The sequence below is a fragment of the Abramis brama genome (genome assembly GCF_963993115.1).
Source record: "Abramis brama genome assembly, chromosome: 4".
Taxonomy (NCBI): Eukaryota; Metazoa; Chordata; class Actinopteri; order Cypriniformes; family Leuciscidae; genus Abramis; species Abramis brama.
Window position 1 is genome coordinate 3,382,124 of NC_139966.1, and position 16,750 is coordinate 3,398,873.

At 36.6% G+C, this 16,750-nt stretch overlaps 1 protein-coding gene across 1 annotated transcript; it reads left to right on the forward strand.

Annotated features, from left to right (window-relative positions):
* The first annotated feature begins 12,796 nt into the window (after positions 1 to 12,796).
* On the forward strand, positions 12,797 to 16,045 carry LOC311081529 (G2/M phase-specific E3 ubiquitin-protein ligase-like). The gene is made up of 4 exons (XM_084112076.1): positions 12,797 to 12,960; positions 13,429 to 13,601; positions 14,755 to 14,969; positions 15,588 to 16,045. The coding sequence occupies exons 1-4, from the start codon at positions 12,817 to 12,819 to the stop codon at positions 15,830 to 15,832; spliced, it is 777 nt and encodes a 258-aa protein (XP_083968202.1). The 5' UTR covers positions 12,797 to 12,816; the 3' UTR covers positions 15,833 to 16,045.
* The last annotated feature ends 705 nt before the right edge of the window (positions 16,046 to 16,750 follow it).

Below are 16,750 nucleotides of genomic sequence, written 5' to 3' on the forward strand. Positions count from 1 at the left end.
AGTATTTCTCAACTAGTGGGTGCCGTCTCAGAAACCGCAACAAACGTTTATTTTGTTTGTTTGTTTTTCACAATAAACGTAATGGTCGCTTTGGTGGCCATGGGTCTGTGAAAGCGCTATATAAATGCAGTCCATTTACCATTTCTTCTGTCTGTAATCTGTTAGTCTCTTAAGGACTGTTCCTCAGGTGCATGTGCAAACATTTCATGAACAACAAACCCTTTCCAATAAGAATCTGTAAAGCGTATTTGGATTTTATAACATTCTTTTAAATACAGTATCTTGAAAAAGGGACACTTCTTTATTTGCCTATAATTTAGGCCATTTACTGTCGTTCCAGACCAGCATGAAGAATGAAGATTTATATTGAGCCTCATTTGTGTCTTCATCTGTGTTTAGCACACAAATTAATGTTTTATTTTGGATTACAGATTAAATATTAAAGGAGCTGTATGTAAGATTGTGGCCAAAACTGGTACTGCAATCACTTTCAAATTACGGTAGAGCAGTGTATCCCCCTCCCCCTTGGGAGGAAAGCAACAGTTTGTTAAATTGCAGTAGTTTGATAGCTACAAGATCTGCTGCTTTTTGTTTTCTTTTTTGCTGCATTAGAGATTACATTTTCTAACTTCTGTCTTCGCACAGGCACAGTAAGGGGGAAAACTCTGAGTTTAGGGCAATAGATTCGTAGCTCTGCTTCACCTGTGTGATATAGTCACTCAGTTTTAGCCGTAAAAAGGTAAATAGCAGCGCGCAGGTGGGAGGAGCATAGTGTGTGACGAGTGATGATCGGTGTTGCTCACAAGTGAAGAAGAAATGGTTCGCGTTTGTGCCGTTCCGAATTGTGGCAACAGAATGCGAAAATACAAGAACTTACATTTTCATCGTCTTCCTTTCCATGACCTCGAGATTCTGCAGTTGTGGCTAGTTGTACTTCAACTTGATGTGCAAACTCCCATACAAGTTCTACGCACTAAAGATAACCGCATTTGCAGCGAACACTTTGACAAGGATGACTACACAGACACAACACAGCGGGGCCGGTTGAAGAAAAAAGACGGATGCAAGCACTGTGGAGGTAATGTCAACTTTATTTATCCTTTCATTTGGGCACACACGGCTTGAGAAGAGATGTGCAGAAATACGTTTTTGTAGTCTTATTGCTCCTCCCACCTGCACGCTGCCATTTTCCTTTTTACGGCTAAAACTGAGTTCCCACGGGACTTCAGCGCGAGACTACAGCTAGCCGTCTAAAACACTATTTAGGTGAATTTAAACAATGGCTAGGTTGCTAAACGCATCTTGTTGTCATGTAAGGGCCCTGTTGATGTTGGACAGACATTTTAATTGCATTTTGTGTCTGTTAAGAGGCACAAATACACTCTTTATCGTATATGCTCCCATAACTGCCGTTTTAGCTGAGTGGGAGCTCTGGGCATTAGCTGTAATATCTCCGTGTTGCAAGCTCCGATCCGGTTCGTTTTTTTTTCTATAGACAGTACTCACAAAGGTCTAACGATCAAGATTAACTTAAAACTTAAAACTTAACTTATTAACTTGAGTTCTCCTTTAAAAGATATTTTCCACGATTCACAAATAGCCCAAAATATGACCCTCGGGCACACAAAGACGGCTGCTATAACCAAGCATGTCATTGGGGATTGTTATTCTGAAAGTCTAACAGAAATTCTTAAAAGAAAGAAATTCAGTGTTTTGATTGACGAATCAACTGACATAGGCAATGTAAAAACGCTGTGTGTGGTTGTTCGTTTTTTTGACGAGGGACCAAAGAAGATTCAGACCAGGTTTTGGAAACTGGTGCAACTCTTCTCGAACACAGACGACCACAGACATGCTAGAGAGGGATTACAGACACTCTGAATGGACTCCTGCACACATCGGAGTGTGTGAAGAATGCTGGTGGGTGTCACGCCTTCAAACCGACGAACACTATGCTGCGCTCCATGACAGCATCCAATCTGTACAGTAAAATGATTCCCCAACCAACAACATCTGCCAACACAGCACAAGTGGATGTGGCATCCGAAGATGACAGCGACTTGGAGATAGAATTCAAATCTTTCTAATGTTAATTGTAAACGTTTTTTTCTCTCTGTATCATAGTTTAATTATTAATCTTTTATTTATTTATTTTTTTAAGTTGATCATAGTTTAATTATGGTCTAGTTCAAAATGTCTTTCAGCATATCTTTTGCACTTCGGCAAAAAAAAAAAAAGTAGCCAGACTTCCTCCAGTTAGTGTGAGTGTATTACACGGCTTGTTTAAATTGGCTGTAAAATTATTTGGAAAATAAAATTGTTGGAAAATAGCTATATTGTCTGTGTTTGGTTCGTGTACGATAATTTTTCACAAAAATGATAATTTTGAGGTTTTGGTACGATACTTCAACATTTCTAATCTGGCAACACTGCTACCACTTGCTTCATTACTGAATGACTCGATGACTCTCCACCTACTGGCGGTTTTAATTTAATATTTAAAAGCATCACTTCGTTTTTACCATCATTGCATATTTACCTATTTAACTTTTTTTTATTTAAAGCATTATGTATTTTATAAAGGTATTTGTAAAGGTAAAAATGCACTTGAAAAAAATCGATTTAAGGGAAAAAGGTGAGACGAGTGTGGGTACGCAGAAGGACATTAAGCCTATTGGGGTACAACTCTAAAAAGTTTGAGAACCACACAATAAACATCAAAGCCCAATACACACACCAAGGGCAGAAAGTAGGCCTAATAGCCTACTCCCATGGTTTGAATATGACACAGCCCCACCTAAGATATTTTTCACCAGCCGCCACTGCATCTCATAGCACTCAGAGTGACTGGGATAACCGCCTGGACCTTCAACCAATCTGAACTCTTCCTCATGATAAACATAAGGCCTATGGGAGGACACAGTCCTGTGTCTTCTGGCCGTGTTTCTAAATTCCCTTTCCCTATGACCATTTCTGCTGTTAAACATCTGAGAATTCCTAATCATATTTCTTCCCCTTTCTTTCAGGGTGAAATCTGTCATTCGCACGAGCCCGTGCATCTGAAGGAAAATAATGATAATTTGTTTTATTCTGAACAGGAGAACTGCTGGAGAGTCCGAGTCTATAATGTGGACACGGTCTCTAAACACATCCATCCTAACAGTATCTTATCAATCCCTAACGTAAAATAGTGAATAATTGTAAATAATAAAATAAAATAATAAAAGTGAAAAGAGAAAACAAACCTTCGCGACGTTTCGATATATACTCTATCTCAGGGGCGTTTCTAGGTTTTAAAAGCACCAGGGGCTGAGCCCGAAACATCAGGGGCTGGGTAACAAGATAACATGATTCGATACAGAGAATAATGTATATTTTAGGCCTATATGCAGGGGGCAGACTGGTTAAAAAATTCAGTCCTGGCACTGTAGCCACACCAGCCCATATTAGCACACAGACACACACATCCAAAGGTGAGGTAGTTAGGGGGGTTCGGGGGCCCCCCCGAGAAAATTTTGATTTCTCTGACCTACATATGTGCATTTTAAGGTGTTTGAAGGCCAACATTTTTTGATAACAATAGCTTTAAAAGCATGTCAGTGGGCAGTAGCATAAATTATTTGTCAAGCAGAAAACAGATTCTTAAACATGAGAATGAGGATAAATGTTGAAATGAATGATCCACACTATATAATGGAAATGCAAAATATTTCTGCTTATTGTTGACACACAATCACATATTCCAAACAGGAATGGCCTTAAATGAGAAATCTTTCAAGGATTATTTTGCATAGATGTAAACTTTTTAGCATTAAAGATTAAAGCAACTTGTTTCTTTCTTGAGTTAATCAATGTTTTTGGCACTATTAAATCAGTTCAATTAAATTTCAATTGTTCACTCATAAAGTCACTTGTCACCATTACTGGCCTAATGATGCAAGTTGTGCAAACATAGACAAGCGGAGTGATAGAAACTGTGAAAAGGCTGATGCTGGTGAAATATTCCAACACATTCGAGGACCTTATATATATAGGCTACATATCAGAGTTAAATAGAAATACATTGTAATAATGTTAATTAAGCAGACTAAATCACATGACTGCGCAGCTGTGCTTGTATAATTAAGCACATTATACAAAGGAAATAATACAGATCTAGACAAATTGGGTTGCTTATTGTTAAAAGAATGTCATGAACGATAATTTAGGCTAGATGTAGGCCTATTTTTCACATTTTTGGTCACAAAATATTTAGTCAGTTTTGATGACTTTATTAATATTCTAACATTTTATCAATATTGCAATGAAAATTGAGTAGGGCTACGCCAAAATGTGTAACATTTATGTAGCCTACAAAGAAATACAAAAGCCCCGACATAGAGTTTTGACGCAGCTTTAATCTCCCTTTTGTTTATTTCAATACTTAATTGACGACAGAACACGACGTTACATGCTAGTTTATTTTGCGTGATACAGGGCGCGCCGCATTTGCGTGATTGAAGAGTGCGCGCCGCGAGCAAATGGCTGGCACGACGTAAGTAAGTTAGTTTTTCTGAGTTTTACTGACATATAGCCTGACAACATCTGGTCTGACAGAGGACTGTGCGGCGGTGCTGACTGCGTTATTTTTTTTAAACCGGTGCGGCGCGCGCCCCCCGAAGTTCATCCGTGAGAAACTTGAAACCGGCGCTTGAACTTGAACTCAGGTGACTCATCAACACTCGCGCTACTGGCCACGCCCTGCTCTCACGGCTCGTGGACTCGTGCTGCTTGCCACTTTGCCTATTTTGTGTTTTCTATCACAGGAAAAGCAATTGCTGAGATTTTTGTTTCTGAATTTTTTTTTTTTTTTTTGGGAGGAATTGACTCGCGGGCCGCATCAAACTCTTTTGCGGGCCGGACGTTCCCCACCCCTGCTATAGAGTCTGTCTGCAGCCTCCCCATATCGCTAGGTTTGTTCGACTTGAACCGGCGCTGCACAGACCGATCGGGGAATGACATCATAGTACCGCGAGAGCGAATAGAAAGTAGACGGCTCCTTATGCTTTCAAATTGCTCTCGCGGTACTATGATGTCATAAACCGATCGGTCTGTGCAGCGTCGGTTCAAGTCGAACAAGCCTGATGATATGGCAAGCCATTTTAACATTTAAAAGCTAGACTGGATATGTGTTGCAGATATCTTTAATTCAGTTTTTCCTAGTCAAAAAGAACATTTCAGATATCCGCAACTACATTCTTCCTATCCATAATTGTAATTTCAGATATCCACAAAGATATTCTTCCTAGGACAAATGACATCACTTTTGCCATTCATTTGAATGGGGTTTATCATTACAGATATCTACAATTCAGTTGCAGATATCCACTATGTGATTTACGGATATCTGTAACTGAATTGTAGATATCTGTAATTCTAGTTTGAGATATCTTCAATTTGATTCTGACTAGTCATAACTCCAGTTCAAGATATCTTTAATTCACCTTAATTCAAGATATCTACATGTTCCTTTTCAGATATCTTAAATTAAGTTTTGACTAGGCGAAATGACGTTGTAGATATCTGTAACTGGAGTTATGACTAGGCGAAATTACGTTGTAGATATCTCAAACTGGAGTTAGGGATAGTCATAATTTAATTGTAGATATCTATTATCAAGTTATAGATATCTTGAAATAAATTTTGATTAGAGATATCTGAAATTTGAGATATCTGTAACTTTCATTCTGCCTAGTCAAAATGTAATTACAGATATCTTAAATTAGAGTTTTGACTAGGCGAAATGACGTTGCAGATATCTGTATGCAAATTAGGCCCGCATCACACTTTAGGCGGGAGCGTTGTTTTTTTTAATCATTCAAATCGCACCTGTTAACTGTTAACTGTTAACTTAATTAGCACTGATTAGCACCATGTTGGAGCAGCCAGAGGGCGAAGGAATTTTTAATCGTCTTTTTAATGCTGCAGCCCGTGCAAGACAGGAGCTGGCAGCGAGAAATGATGATTCCTTACTTTCCACAACAAGACGATTATTTCGCCGGCGAGTTCATCGAGGTCGAGGTAATTTTTTATTTTTTAACATCAGAATTGCTAATGTGCTATCAGAGGTTCGGGGTAGTTGTTTAATAACTTAAAGCAAAACAGTTGCCAAAATGCATTATAGGGTCTTTTTGTGAATGTACTCGAGTCAAATGTAGCCTGCTACTTCGTTTAAAATTTATATTGACAATAAAAACTTCACTTTTAAGGTCTAACTAATGGCTTTTTGAATGGGTTCGCTAGGTGCACTAGCAGCTAGAACTACTGCAAATATACATGAAAAATAGCTATTTCTTAAATCTCAAGAAGGCACGACAACATGACACTTTGCTTTTAGTATTATAAGGGTCCCTATGAACTCAAGCATTGAGAACATTGTTCGTGTACAAAGACGAGTTTGTTAGCACAAGACCTAGCTCACTTTTTTTTTTTTTTTTGCGTAATTATAAATCAGTACAAATGAAATACAGAACCATGAACATGTGGGGATACAGAGAAAAGGAAAAACTAAAAGTTACATTTATAAAACGTAAAGCTTTTTTTATTGGAGGGTTTTTTTTTTTTTTTTTTTTTTTGAAGTGATGACAATAATTGTAAATCATAAGAAAATACTTTGCAGTTAGGTATTTGAATTTATGGTAGGCCTGTCTTGCTTTGTGAATATGATACCATCATACAAACATTTTATATATCTAGCTTTTTATTTTCAGAGACATCCGAGTGAAAAAGAACCTTACTGACAGAAATATTACACAACTGATGAAATGCAAGATGGAAGCTGAAATTTAAAACCACAATTTAGTCTTCGTGAGCTTAATGTAGTTCTGTTTTGATACATTTAAACCATATAGTTCAATAATATCTTAAGAATAAAGTCTCCACTATTGTTTACTAAGTCTGAAACAAAAAAACAATGCCCTTATTAAACCAATAAGGGAAGAAAAATGATTTACAGGCTGATAATATTGGTTGTTCCATATGATATGAGGAGAAAAATTGTGTTTAGATCAGCTTCCATGACATAACATGGAAAGTTTCATAGGTAGTCTCGTACATTTAAAGTCACAAGAAAGCAAAAATTTTAAATTTCCACATCTTTTAAAAATCAAATTAGGAATCCAAAACCAGACTGAATTCCCCTTTAAACATTTTTTTCCAACCAGTTTTTTAAAAACCTGGTTCAAGGTAAAAAGTCTAAAACATGCAAACCTTCCTTTGAGTACGGTTGAGTTCAATATTTCCTGCTGGTGTGTTGCCCTTTATTTTTCCATATAAATTTAAAATTAAGTGTCAATAAATTTACAGGCGACTGAATCAACATAAAGGGATATAGAAGGATAAACAAAGTGCACTGAAAAAAATGATTCATTGACTAGTTGAATTTACTAAAAAAAATTATGTTAATTGGATCCACATAATTGATTTTAGCTACATTTAAACAAATGCATTACGTTGAACTAAGTTCAGCTTAATGCATTTGTTTAAATGTAGCTAAAATCAATTGTGTGGAACCACTTACGATAATTTTTTTTTAGTAAATTCAATGATTTCAGTAAATTCATTGAATTTACTAAATGTTTTTATCGTAAGTGGTTCCACACAATTGATTTTAGCTACATTTAAGCAAATGCATTAAGCTGAACTTAGTTCAACGTAATGCATTTGTTTAAATGTAGCTAAAATCAATTGTGTGGAACCAATTATCATAATTTTTTTTAGTAAATTCAACTAAGTCAATGAATCATTTTTTTCAGTGTGTGAAATTCCTTCAGCTTTAGATAACAGCGTTCTGCCATATATTGTAAGTTCTCTTTAAGCTAAAGATCTTTTTGGCAGAATCTAATTTAGGGGAATTCAGAGAATTCTTTTTTTTTGTTCTAAGGAAGTTAAGTGTTATTGCACTTCCATTGCAAGAATAACATGCATGCCAGCATCTTTATTAAAGTGTATTAGAGTGAATCTCTCTCATACATCTTATGTTAACAATTGCTTACAGTAATTTTAAGCATGAACCCCATGGAACCCCATTAAGCATAGATTCAAAGCTGTAAACTTTGTAGAAACACAAATGATCTTAGGTTAACTGTCATACAGGTGTACTTTTGGGGTTTGGCAACACTACGATTATGTCTGAAAATGAGTCCTGAATGCTAGGAGTCCTGAAAGATCTTGCAGCAACTAATGAATGTTACTTTGCCACTAGGAACTGATTATACTGATGTTTACTTTTCCATTTTTAGGAAAACCTGTGCATGAGTCAACGGAGGCCGGATGCACAAACTCAAAGATTGTGTTAAACTGGAGTTTATCTGAATTAAACAACTTTGTTTGCCAAAGCTACCCTCGTATCAGTTTAAATTTGGTAGGCTTTGAATTGGCAAGGACAGGCAAAGGACGCAAGATCCAGAAATTGCAAGTTAGTTCTGTAAAGGAACTAAAAGCTGTTGTTGGCAAAAGCAGGCTTTACATCGTGCCACGAGCCAATGTTTTGCAGGTATGGAATTATGCACAGGGATTTATATCATACTATCATATAAATGTGTTCTCTGTAATGTCTATGCCTATAACTGAAGTTACCCTCTGCTCAGGTAACATCACCACCCTCTGCCATGTCCCAGAATTCATTCCCACCACTCGCAGCTCCAGCAGTAGATGAGACCTCAGAAGTGGTTTCAGATCAGGTCCATATTAAAATGATTGCACATCTAATGATTTTATGTCCACTATACACTTTTTAGTGATGAGTGACAAATACAAATAAAAACCCTTTTGTTATTTTTTTTTTTTAAATGTACAGTATTAAGATGTATTCTGTGTGATGTCTGAGCAGTTACATTCCCTAGGATAACAGTTTTTTCTACAGATGGATATTTTCAGTTTCAATTCAGTTGAATTGGCCTTTCATTAACCTTAATATAAATGATATGTTTTTGCACAGTGCACATTTAATGTTAGGTGACAGTTCAAGTAACTTCTTTACTGTGCAGTGACTAACAAATTCTTTGTCATTATATATTTTTTGTCTTCTCTTAGGTAATGACACCATCCGCAGCCATTCCCCAGAACTCACAACAACCATCCAGCACTACAGCACTTGATGAAATCTCCTTCAGTGCTGAGACAACAGAATCTGTAAATCTCCGTGTGAGTGAAGTTATTTTTGATGTTGTCAATGGTTGTAAATATGACTGATTTGTGACTCATAGTTGTACTTTATTTCCTTCAGGAGTGGCGAGCTGTACGTTCCCAGCAAGATGAAGAATATAATGCTTCTTTGTTGGCAGATATAGAAAAGGTAATTTGACTATTCACAGTTTGCTTGCCAAGGTTAAATTTTTGTTTAAAACAAAAAATGTGTATTACATATATGGTATTTCAGGACAGAAGGAGGCACAGCTATGAGGTTCTGGAAGAAAAGCGCAAAAAGGTTAGTGCTGCCACTAAATATTTTGTTTAATTTTTAGCGCAATTTTCCACCGGACAAAATTTCTGTTCTGTCTGTGCGCACCAATCTTGCACTTCTATCTACTCCTCAACCAGACCACCTAGAGACTTCGGGTTTTCGGCATTGTTAAGGAAGGTCTAATCTCGGGAACGCACAAAAAAAAAAAAAAAAATCCAGGAAAAGATTTACTATCTCTTAGTGTTGTGATCCCATGAGGTCAGAAAATTGCGCTAAAACACTCACCAAGGTTTTATTACTTGTTTATATATATATATATATATATATATCTCTATATCCTTTTTTTTTTTTTTTTTTTTTTTTTTTTTTTTTAGGCCATTGAGGAAAGACGCCAGCGAATGACAGCCCGTGTTGAACCTCTTGATGGAAAATATCTGAAAGCCAAATATCCAAATGGAGATGTGAATAAGAGGAAGTTCATCATGTCTGATCCAATTCAAGTAAGACGTTCATTGTGAAGGATTAAGGTGTTTTTTACATAGATGTTTTATTTAGTTATTTTTCCTCATTTCTGGATATCTTTATTTATTAATATTTGCCATCATGGGCTCTGTTTTTAGGTCTTGTTTGATTTTATTGGAACAGATGAAATGGCCAGTGAGGTGTTCAGAATCCAGGAAGCTACTACTTCAAATGCTATAGAAAGCACTTCTACTGGGTCAATTTCAGATCATGGAATCAAACCGTTCTCTACATTGTATGTCCTTTGGACATCCCCTTTTGATTATCTGGTAAGTTACTACGACAGTATCACTTGAACAATTTTTAATTTTTTTTCATAATGATTTTGATTTGGCCATATGCATTACCTTTTATTGATCAGTTATCATTTTTTGGCCTGATTGTCCCTGTTAAGTTTTCTTAAGGCTTGTTAAGAATCCCTGCGTCCCAGTTTACCTACTTATACCATGCCCTAAAAGTATGTGCTCTTTTTGTGAAGAAAAAGTACATACTTTTGAGTGTGTGAGAAGACTAGGCAAGCTTTTGGGACATACTATCCAGTCATAAAACGGACACCATAAACTGGCCTGTCAATCATCTTTTCACAGTTAATATCCTCCACAATTTCATTTAATTTGCTACTAGCCTGAGAGAAAATATTTATGAGCCTTGCATGTAAAGACATTTACATTTATGCATTTGGCAGATGCTTTTATCCAAAGCGACTTACATTGCATTCAAGGTACACATTTTACATTTTGTCAGTTCTTGCTTTCCCTTGGAATCGAACCCATGACCTTGGCATTGCTAGTGCCAACGCTCTACTGTTTGAGCTACAGGAAAGCCTGTAAAGACTCTAAAAACTCTTCTAGAATTAATGTGTAATAAAAGTTCACATTGTTAGTTAAGATGAAATCTAACATGAATAACATTAAATCAACATTTTTATCAGTTGAAATTGTTATTATTAGTGACTCAAACCCCCTCTCCATCGGTCTTGCATGTTTGAAACCTCGCTATGTGTCCATCCACCTATTTCTGTGCATTTTGCATGAAAACATGCACATAAACTAAGATGGAAACACATTTACCAAATAAAATCCAGTACATGACAGATTATAGCTCATCATGCCCAAATGTATAGTCAGTACAGTTGTGTTCAGTCTGCGATTACAGTCTACATTAATGTCTGTGTGTTTCATTTCAGGAAAAACACTGTGACCCTGTAAATGTTGCCCAGCCTCCAGTGGATTCGCCCTTTGTTCAGTCTCCAGTGGCTCTATCCCCTGCCCAGTCTCCAGTGGCTCTATCCCCTGCCCAGTCTCCAGTGGCTCTATCCCCTGGCCAGTCTCCAGTGGCTCTATCCCCTGCCCAGTCTCCAGTCGCTCTGGCCTCTGCGGCTTTGTTCATAGCCCAGACTCCATTCATAAATTTTAATTTTGAAGACCAACCTACAGAGCCAATTGTCATTGATGTTGATGAAGAGACACCACTTAGTTTTCCATCTCCCCAGCAATCAGACATTGTAGATCTATCCCTAATAGATCAAGGGAGGTCCGTGGCCCTAGATGAGTATGTTCCTATATATGCTTATTTACTTAGTTAAATACTTTTTATGCATTCGCAAATTAACAAACACTCGCACACAAAGCCACCATCTCTTCATTTAAAAATAATGGGATGAGGTTGCTTTGTGACTGGAAGTCCCTGCATGTGTGAGCGGGGCTTTATGCAACTAGCAATATTCTAAAATATACCATAATGTTCAGCATTTGACTAAAAACAATCCAATCTTTGTCTCTTGCAGGGTTGACTTACAGACCATTCTAAAAAAACTGCAAAGCAAAATCAATGGAAACATCTGCCCAACAGCAAACCAAATAAATGTGTTCAGAGAAAACATACTACAGTGCAGCCTGCAAGCTATCAAGCGGCGACGATTCAACCCACAAGCAAAATTAGATGTAGTGTTTGTTGATGCTGAGGAAAATGGGGAAGGGGCAATAGATGGAGGCGGCCCTACTAGAGAATACTTGCGGTTGTTGATGCGGGCCATCCATCAATCAAATGTCTTTCAGGGCCATGAGAAAGACCGGAGTTTGGCTCTAGATACACAAGGTCAGTACTCCTGTTATAAAAGAAAGCTTTTGTGTCAGGTTATGTTTTAATGCTATTCAGCTATTTGGTATTCATGGAAAAAATGCTTTTTTTTTTCTCTCCCGCCTCTACTGGTCAGATGATGCTTTTGGATTCCACCTTAACAGTCGAATAGTCTTTTTTTATCTTTTGTGTTTGTATTTTTGAGGGTTCATAAACTGACAAATCAAATTTCCTAAGTTTCACATTGTACTATTAAAACATTCTGCTTGTTTCAGAAATATCTAACTTGGTAGTCCAGTAAAGGGTTTTATTCAAGGGTTTTATTGATTCCAGACTCGTAAAATGTCTGTTATAATGACAGTGCTACACTGTAGTCTCATGCTATTTACACCTTGTTTGCGCTATTAGATAAAATGATTTTGTGAGAACGCAGAAATCATGTTGCAAAGATGAGATCACTGCATTCACTTGATTAATGCTCAGTGCTCGTTCCTGCAACCTTTCAGGTGATGAGGGTAGATCTAAATATAATCCTATAATCTACAACTCACACTGTTAATCTATACAGCTGTTATAATAAAAATTTGTAAAAGTATTCAGTAGTTACACGTGTATGTAACTGTTTCATATGCAAAGATGTTTTTGTTGAAGCTGCCACAAAATAAAAAAGGTAACTGACTTTTTATCTAACAATTCTGACTTTTTGCTCCCAATTGTGCAATTTCTGTTTTACTTTAGCTTTGGAGAATAGGTTGTATGCATCAGTGGGGAAGATGATTGCTATGTGTGTCGTCCATGGAGGAGTTGGCCCACATTTCTTCTCTGAAAGACTTTTTCAGCAGATCTGTGGCATGCCAACATCCTCTGCCTCAGTGGATGAGGTTGGAGATCATACATTGAGGGAGCAACTAATCAAGGTACAGAGATGTTTGAGAATTTCAATAATTGTTTAAAAATGATGCTATTATTAAAGATCATGTGTATTTGGAAAATATGTTGACATGCTTCAATGTTTAAAAAAAACATTATTTTTCATATGCAGTGCATTATTTTAGCTCCTCTACTATGCCCAGCCTCTCTCAAATGTGGCGTTTTCTACAAAGGCCCTCCTTCCATCTGCTCTGATTGGTCAGCTGACCCAGTGCATTGTGATTGACAAAATACCCTCAAGTGTGTGTCAGAAATATAATGCCCCTTACCATAATTGTGAGCTACAGCTTTCAAAGTACATATAAAAACAGTTAATGGGTACATGTTGCTCAGCTCTGCTTGAGCAGGCATCAGTGTCATACAGAACACAGGGCATCTAGAGCTGCTTTTCCACCATCAGGCTGAACGTTTCTCTTTGCTTAACAGTTTCATTCTTTTTTTCGCAACTGTTTTAGATACAGGAAGCAACAACTGTTCAGGAGGCAAATTGTGCCATTGCAGAAGCAGCAGACAGCTTAAGTATCATTGGTGCCTTGAGATATATATCACACTTGACAGAAAGGAACTCTCTTGTCCAGTCAGCTGCAGAGTTCTTTGTGAATGGGAGACTGCGGGCTGCCTTGGACCAGTAAGTGATTTAAAGGGTTAGTCTGCCCAAATATTGAAATTCTGTTGTTAATTATTCACCCTCATGGGTTTCCACACCCCAGGGGCCTCATGTATCAATCTTGCGTACGCACAAAAACTTTGCGTACGCCAGCTTTCACACTCACGGTCGTATGTACAACAGTGAAATTAACGCGAGACTGTGCGTTCCTCCACGCCAATTTCATGTCTAGTGTACGTTCATTTCTCATTGTTTTTGTCCGTTGGCGACTCTTACAGGCAATGAAGGGAAGTTGCAAACATTACACAACGAATTGTTCTACAAGTCTATCGCACCACCAACCGAGGGAAGCATTGATTCATTTGCAATTTATAAAATAATTTACATATATTGTCACACGAGCCTTAAGGGAATATTCTATCAATTATGCAATTAAGTAAGAACATATAAAAGCATATGCAAATTGATACAACCCTTAGTCTATAAATAAAATAAAATAAATTTCTAATATAATATTAATAAAATTATATATATATATATATATATATATATATATATATATATATATATATATATATATATATATATATAATATTAATAATAATAATAATAATAATAATAATAATAATAATAATTTATATAATAATTTAGCATTGACGGCATCAGCCAAACTCTCCCGCTCATATTTTTTCCTTTTTTTATTAATTCCGGAGGACAAAGTTCCAAATAAAATATTTTTTCTCGTTTCTACCTCCGATAGTAGCACCTACACACTTTCTGTAAAGTTTCGAATCTTGCCGCTTGCTTTAGCCATTTTCTTACTGCTTTCTTTTGCCAAAGTGGACTCATTACCATATTTAAATTGCCCTAATTAAGGGAGGAGACTGGGTGGGGCGTTGTACTCGTGCATGTGCGCTCAATTTTACGTTAACTGGGATGTACAAAGAGAATATGTGTGGGATCCTTCGTACGCAGAGATTCATACATCTGATTTTTTTTTTGTGCGTACGCACATTTACAGCTTTGTCCGTACACAATGTTTTAGTATGAATTCCACGCAAGTCTTTGTACATGAGGCCCCAGGACTTTAGTTAGTAAATTAAGCCTTTACTTTTTGACAACATAACTAATCATCAGCTTGAAACTTCCATTGACTGCTTTGTTTGTTATGCAGGTTTTCAGAAGGGTTGCAAACTCTCGGTTTGCTGGAAGAGATGCAGAAATATCCTGCACTTTTTAATGACATGTTCGTCAATGAGCAGAGGCCCCTTCAAGCAAAGGATCTCTGCAGTCTTTTTTATGTGAACTTTTCCCCACAAGGCAGCAACAGAAGGGCAAAGGAAAACCAGACCATATGCTACTGGAGGGACTGGTTGATCGATGTTGAAGGTATGACATGTTTTTATGTAATGTTAAAGGTATGCCATGTAAAAAAAAATACAAATAAATTCAACATGTTTAAAATTTCTACAGTATAATGAGTGAATACTTGAATCCATTTTCCAAATTGTATTTGTGCCTTGTCCTGAATCATTACAATTACAGTAAATATTTATATTCAGACGGTTTCATTATGAGCAGGACACATTTAAAGGAGCATTTAAATTAATAGCTAGAATGCTAACGCTACTTAAAAGCTACATTAATTCTCTTGTAATGTGTCATTTGTATTTGTTTTAAGCTATTGTTCCTCTATAAACAGTGATTAATAAAAACAGTGACTTAGATTTAAAGAAAACAAGTGTTTGAAGTGAAAAATTATCAGATTTTTGGTAAATCTAACCATTATGCAGAACAAATACTTAGGATTGTGTTTTTGTTTTTGTTTTTTTTTTTTTTTTGTAATCAGACAATATATATAGAAACCCTGCAGCTAGATGTAGTCATAATTAGACAGGCTGGCTAATTCTGTTTAGAACAAAATATCGCTGTCAAAGAACTGCATGTACCACACATTTTAGGTTAGTCTTTTGAGGTTTGTGATTTTTCTGTACATATATTTTACAGAGGGAGAGACTGATGGAGTCACTCTTGAAATGATAATGGAGTTTGCCACTGGAGCCTCCACAGTGCCACCTCTGGGTTTCCCCCACCGCCCGGAAATAGAGTTCCTCCATCAAGACAGGAAAATCTTTCCAGAGGCCAATACTTGCCTCATTATACTACGACTGCCGATACACACAGAATATGAACTGTTCAAGACCTACATGACAGAGGGGATCATGCAGAGCCCATATTTTGGTGTTGCATGAAATGTTAAAATGTTGTTTTTTCCTCTTTTTAAGGAATAGTTCAGCAATAAAATAAAAATGTTGTCAATGATTTGACTTACAGAAGTCTCATGCTTTAAGCTTTAATATTAGCCTACCTTTTTACACTTAAGTAATTTTAGGTACAGTCACAACTGAGTACAGCTTTTATAAATTTAAATTTCCATTAAGAAGCACCTTGAAGTCAAATATGTTTGAGATGTGCATCATTGCAAAATAAAATGCATTGTTCTGCATTATGCATGTTCGTGTTTATTGTGGAAAACTGTTACATTGCTCATTAACTGTTCAGGTTCTCTCACTTGTTCACCAGCTTTTCATCGAAAATTTTTTTTTTTTCAATGTTAGCATCTAAGTATCTATTAATTTTTCAACAGAGCATTCTTGTAGTTAAAACTTTTACATATTAAAATATTACAAAATAACATTATTTATAACACTCTAATCTGCAACACTAGTTTACCAAAACATTATCAATTTCTGCACAACAAACCTGAAACTTAATCTTCAAATCTGTAATATGGTCAATACCATGGGAAACCGTTTCCATTTGCTGAGGAGTAAGGTTAATTTGAGTGTTCAAAAGTTACAGCTGGGATTTCTTAATTTTCAGCTGTGGGCAAAGACTCAATGCCATGTGAAGGTTGTTGCTGGGATCAAGCAGTTCAGAATCTTCAAGACTGTAGAATATGCTGTAGAATGATTGTAGCACGTGTAAATATACATCCCTCCACAAACGTTCTATCCTTTGGTTGGATGGATTCCCCAGTAATGTGACTAATGGATTGATGTTAAAGGGATAGTTCACCCAAAAATGAAAATTCTGTCATTTACTCACCCTCAAGTTGTTCCAAACCTGTATGAGTTTCTTTGTTCTGCTGAACACAAAGGAAGATATTT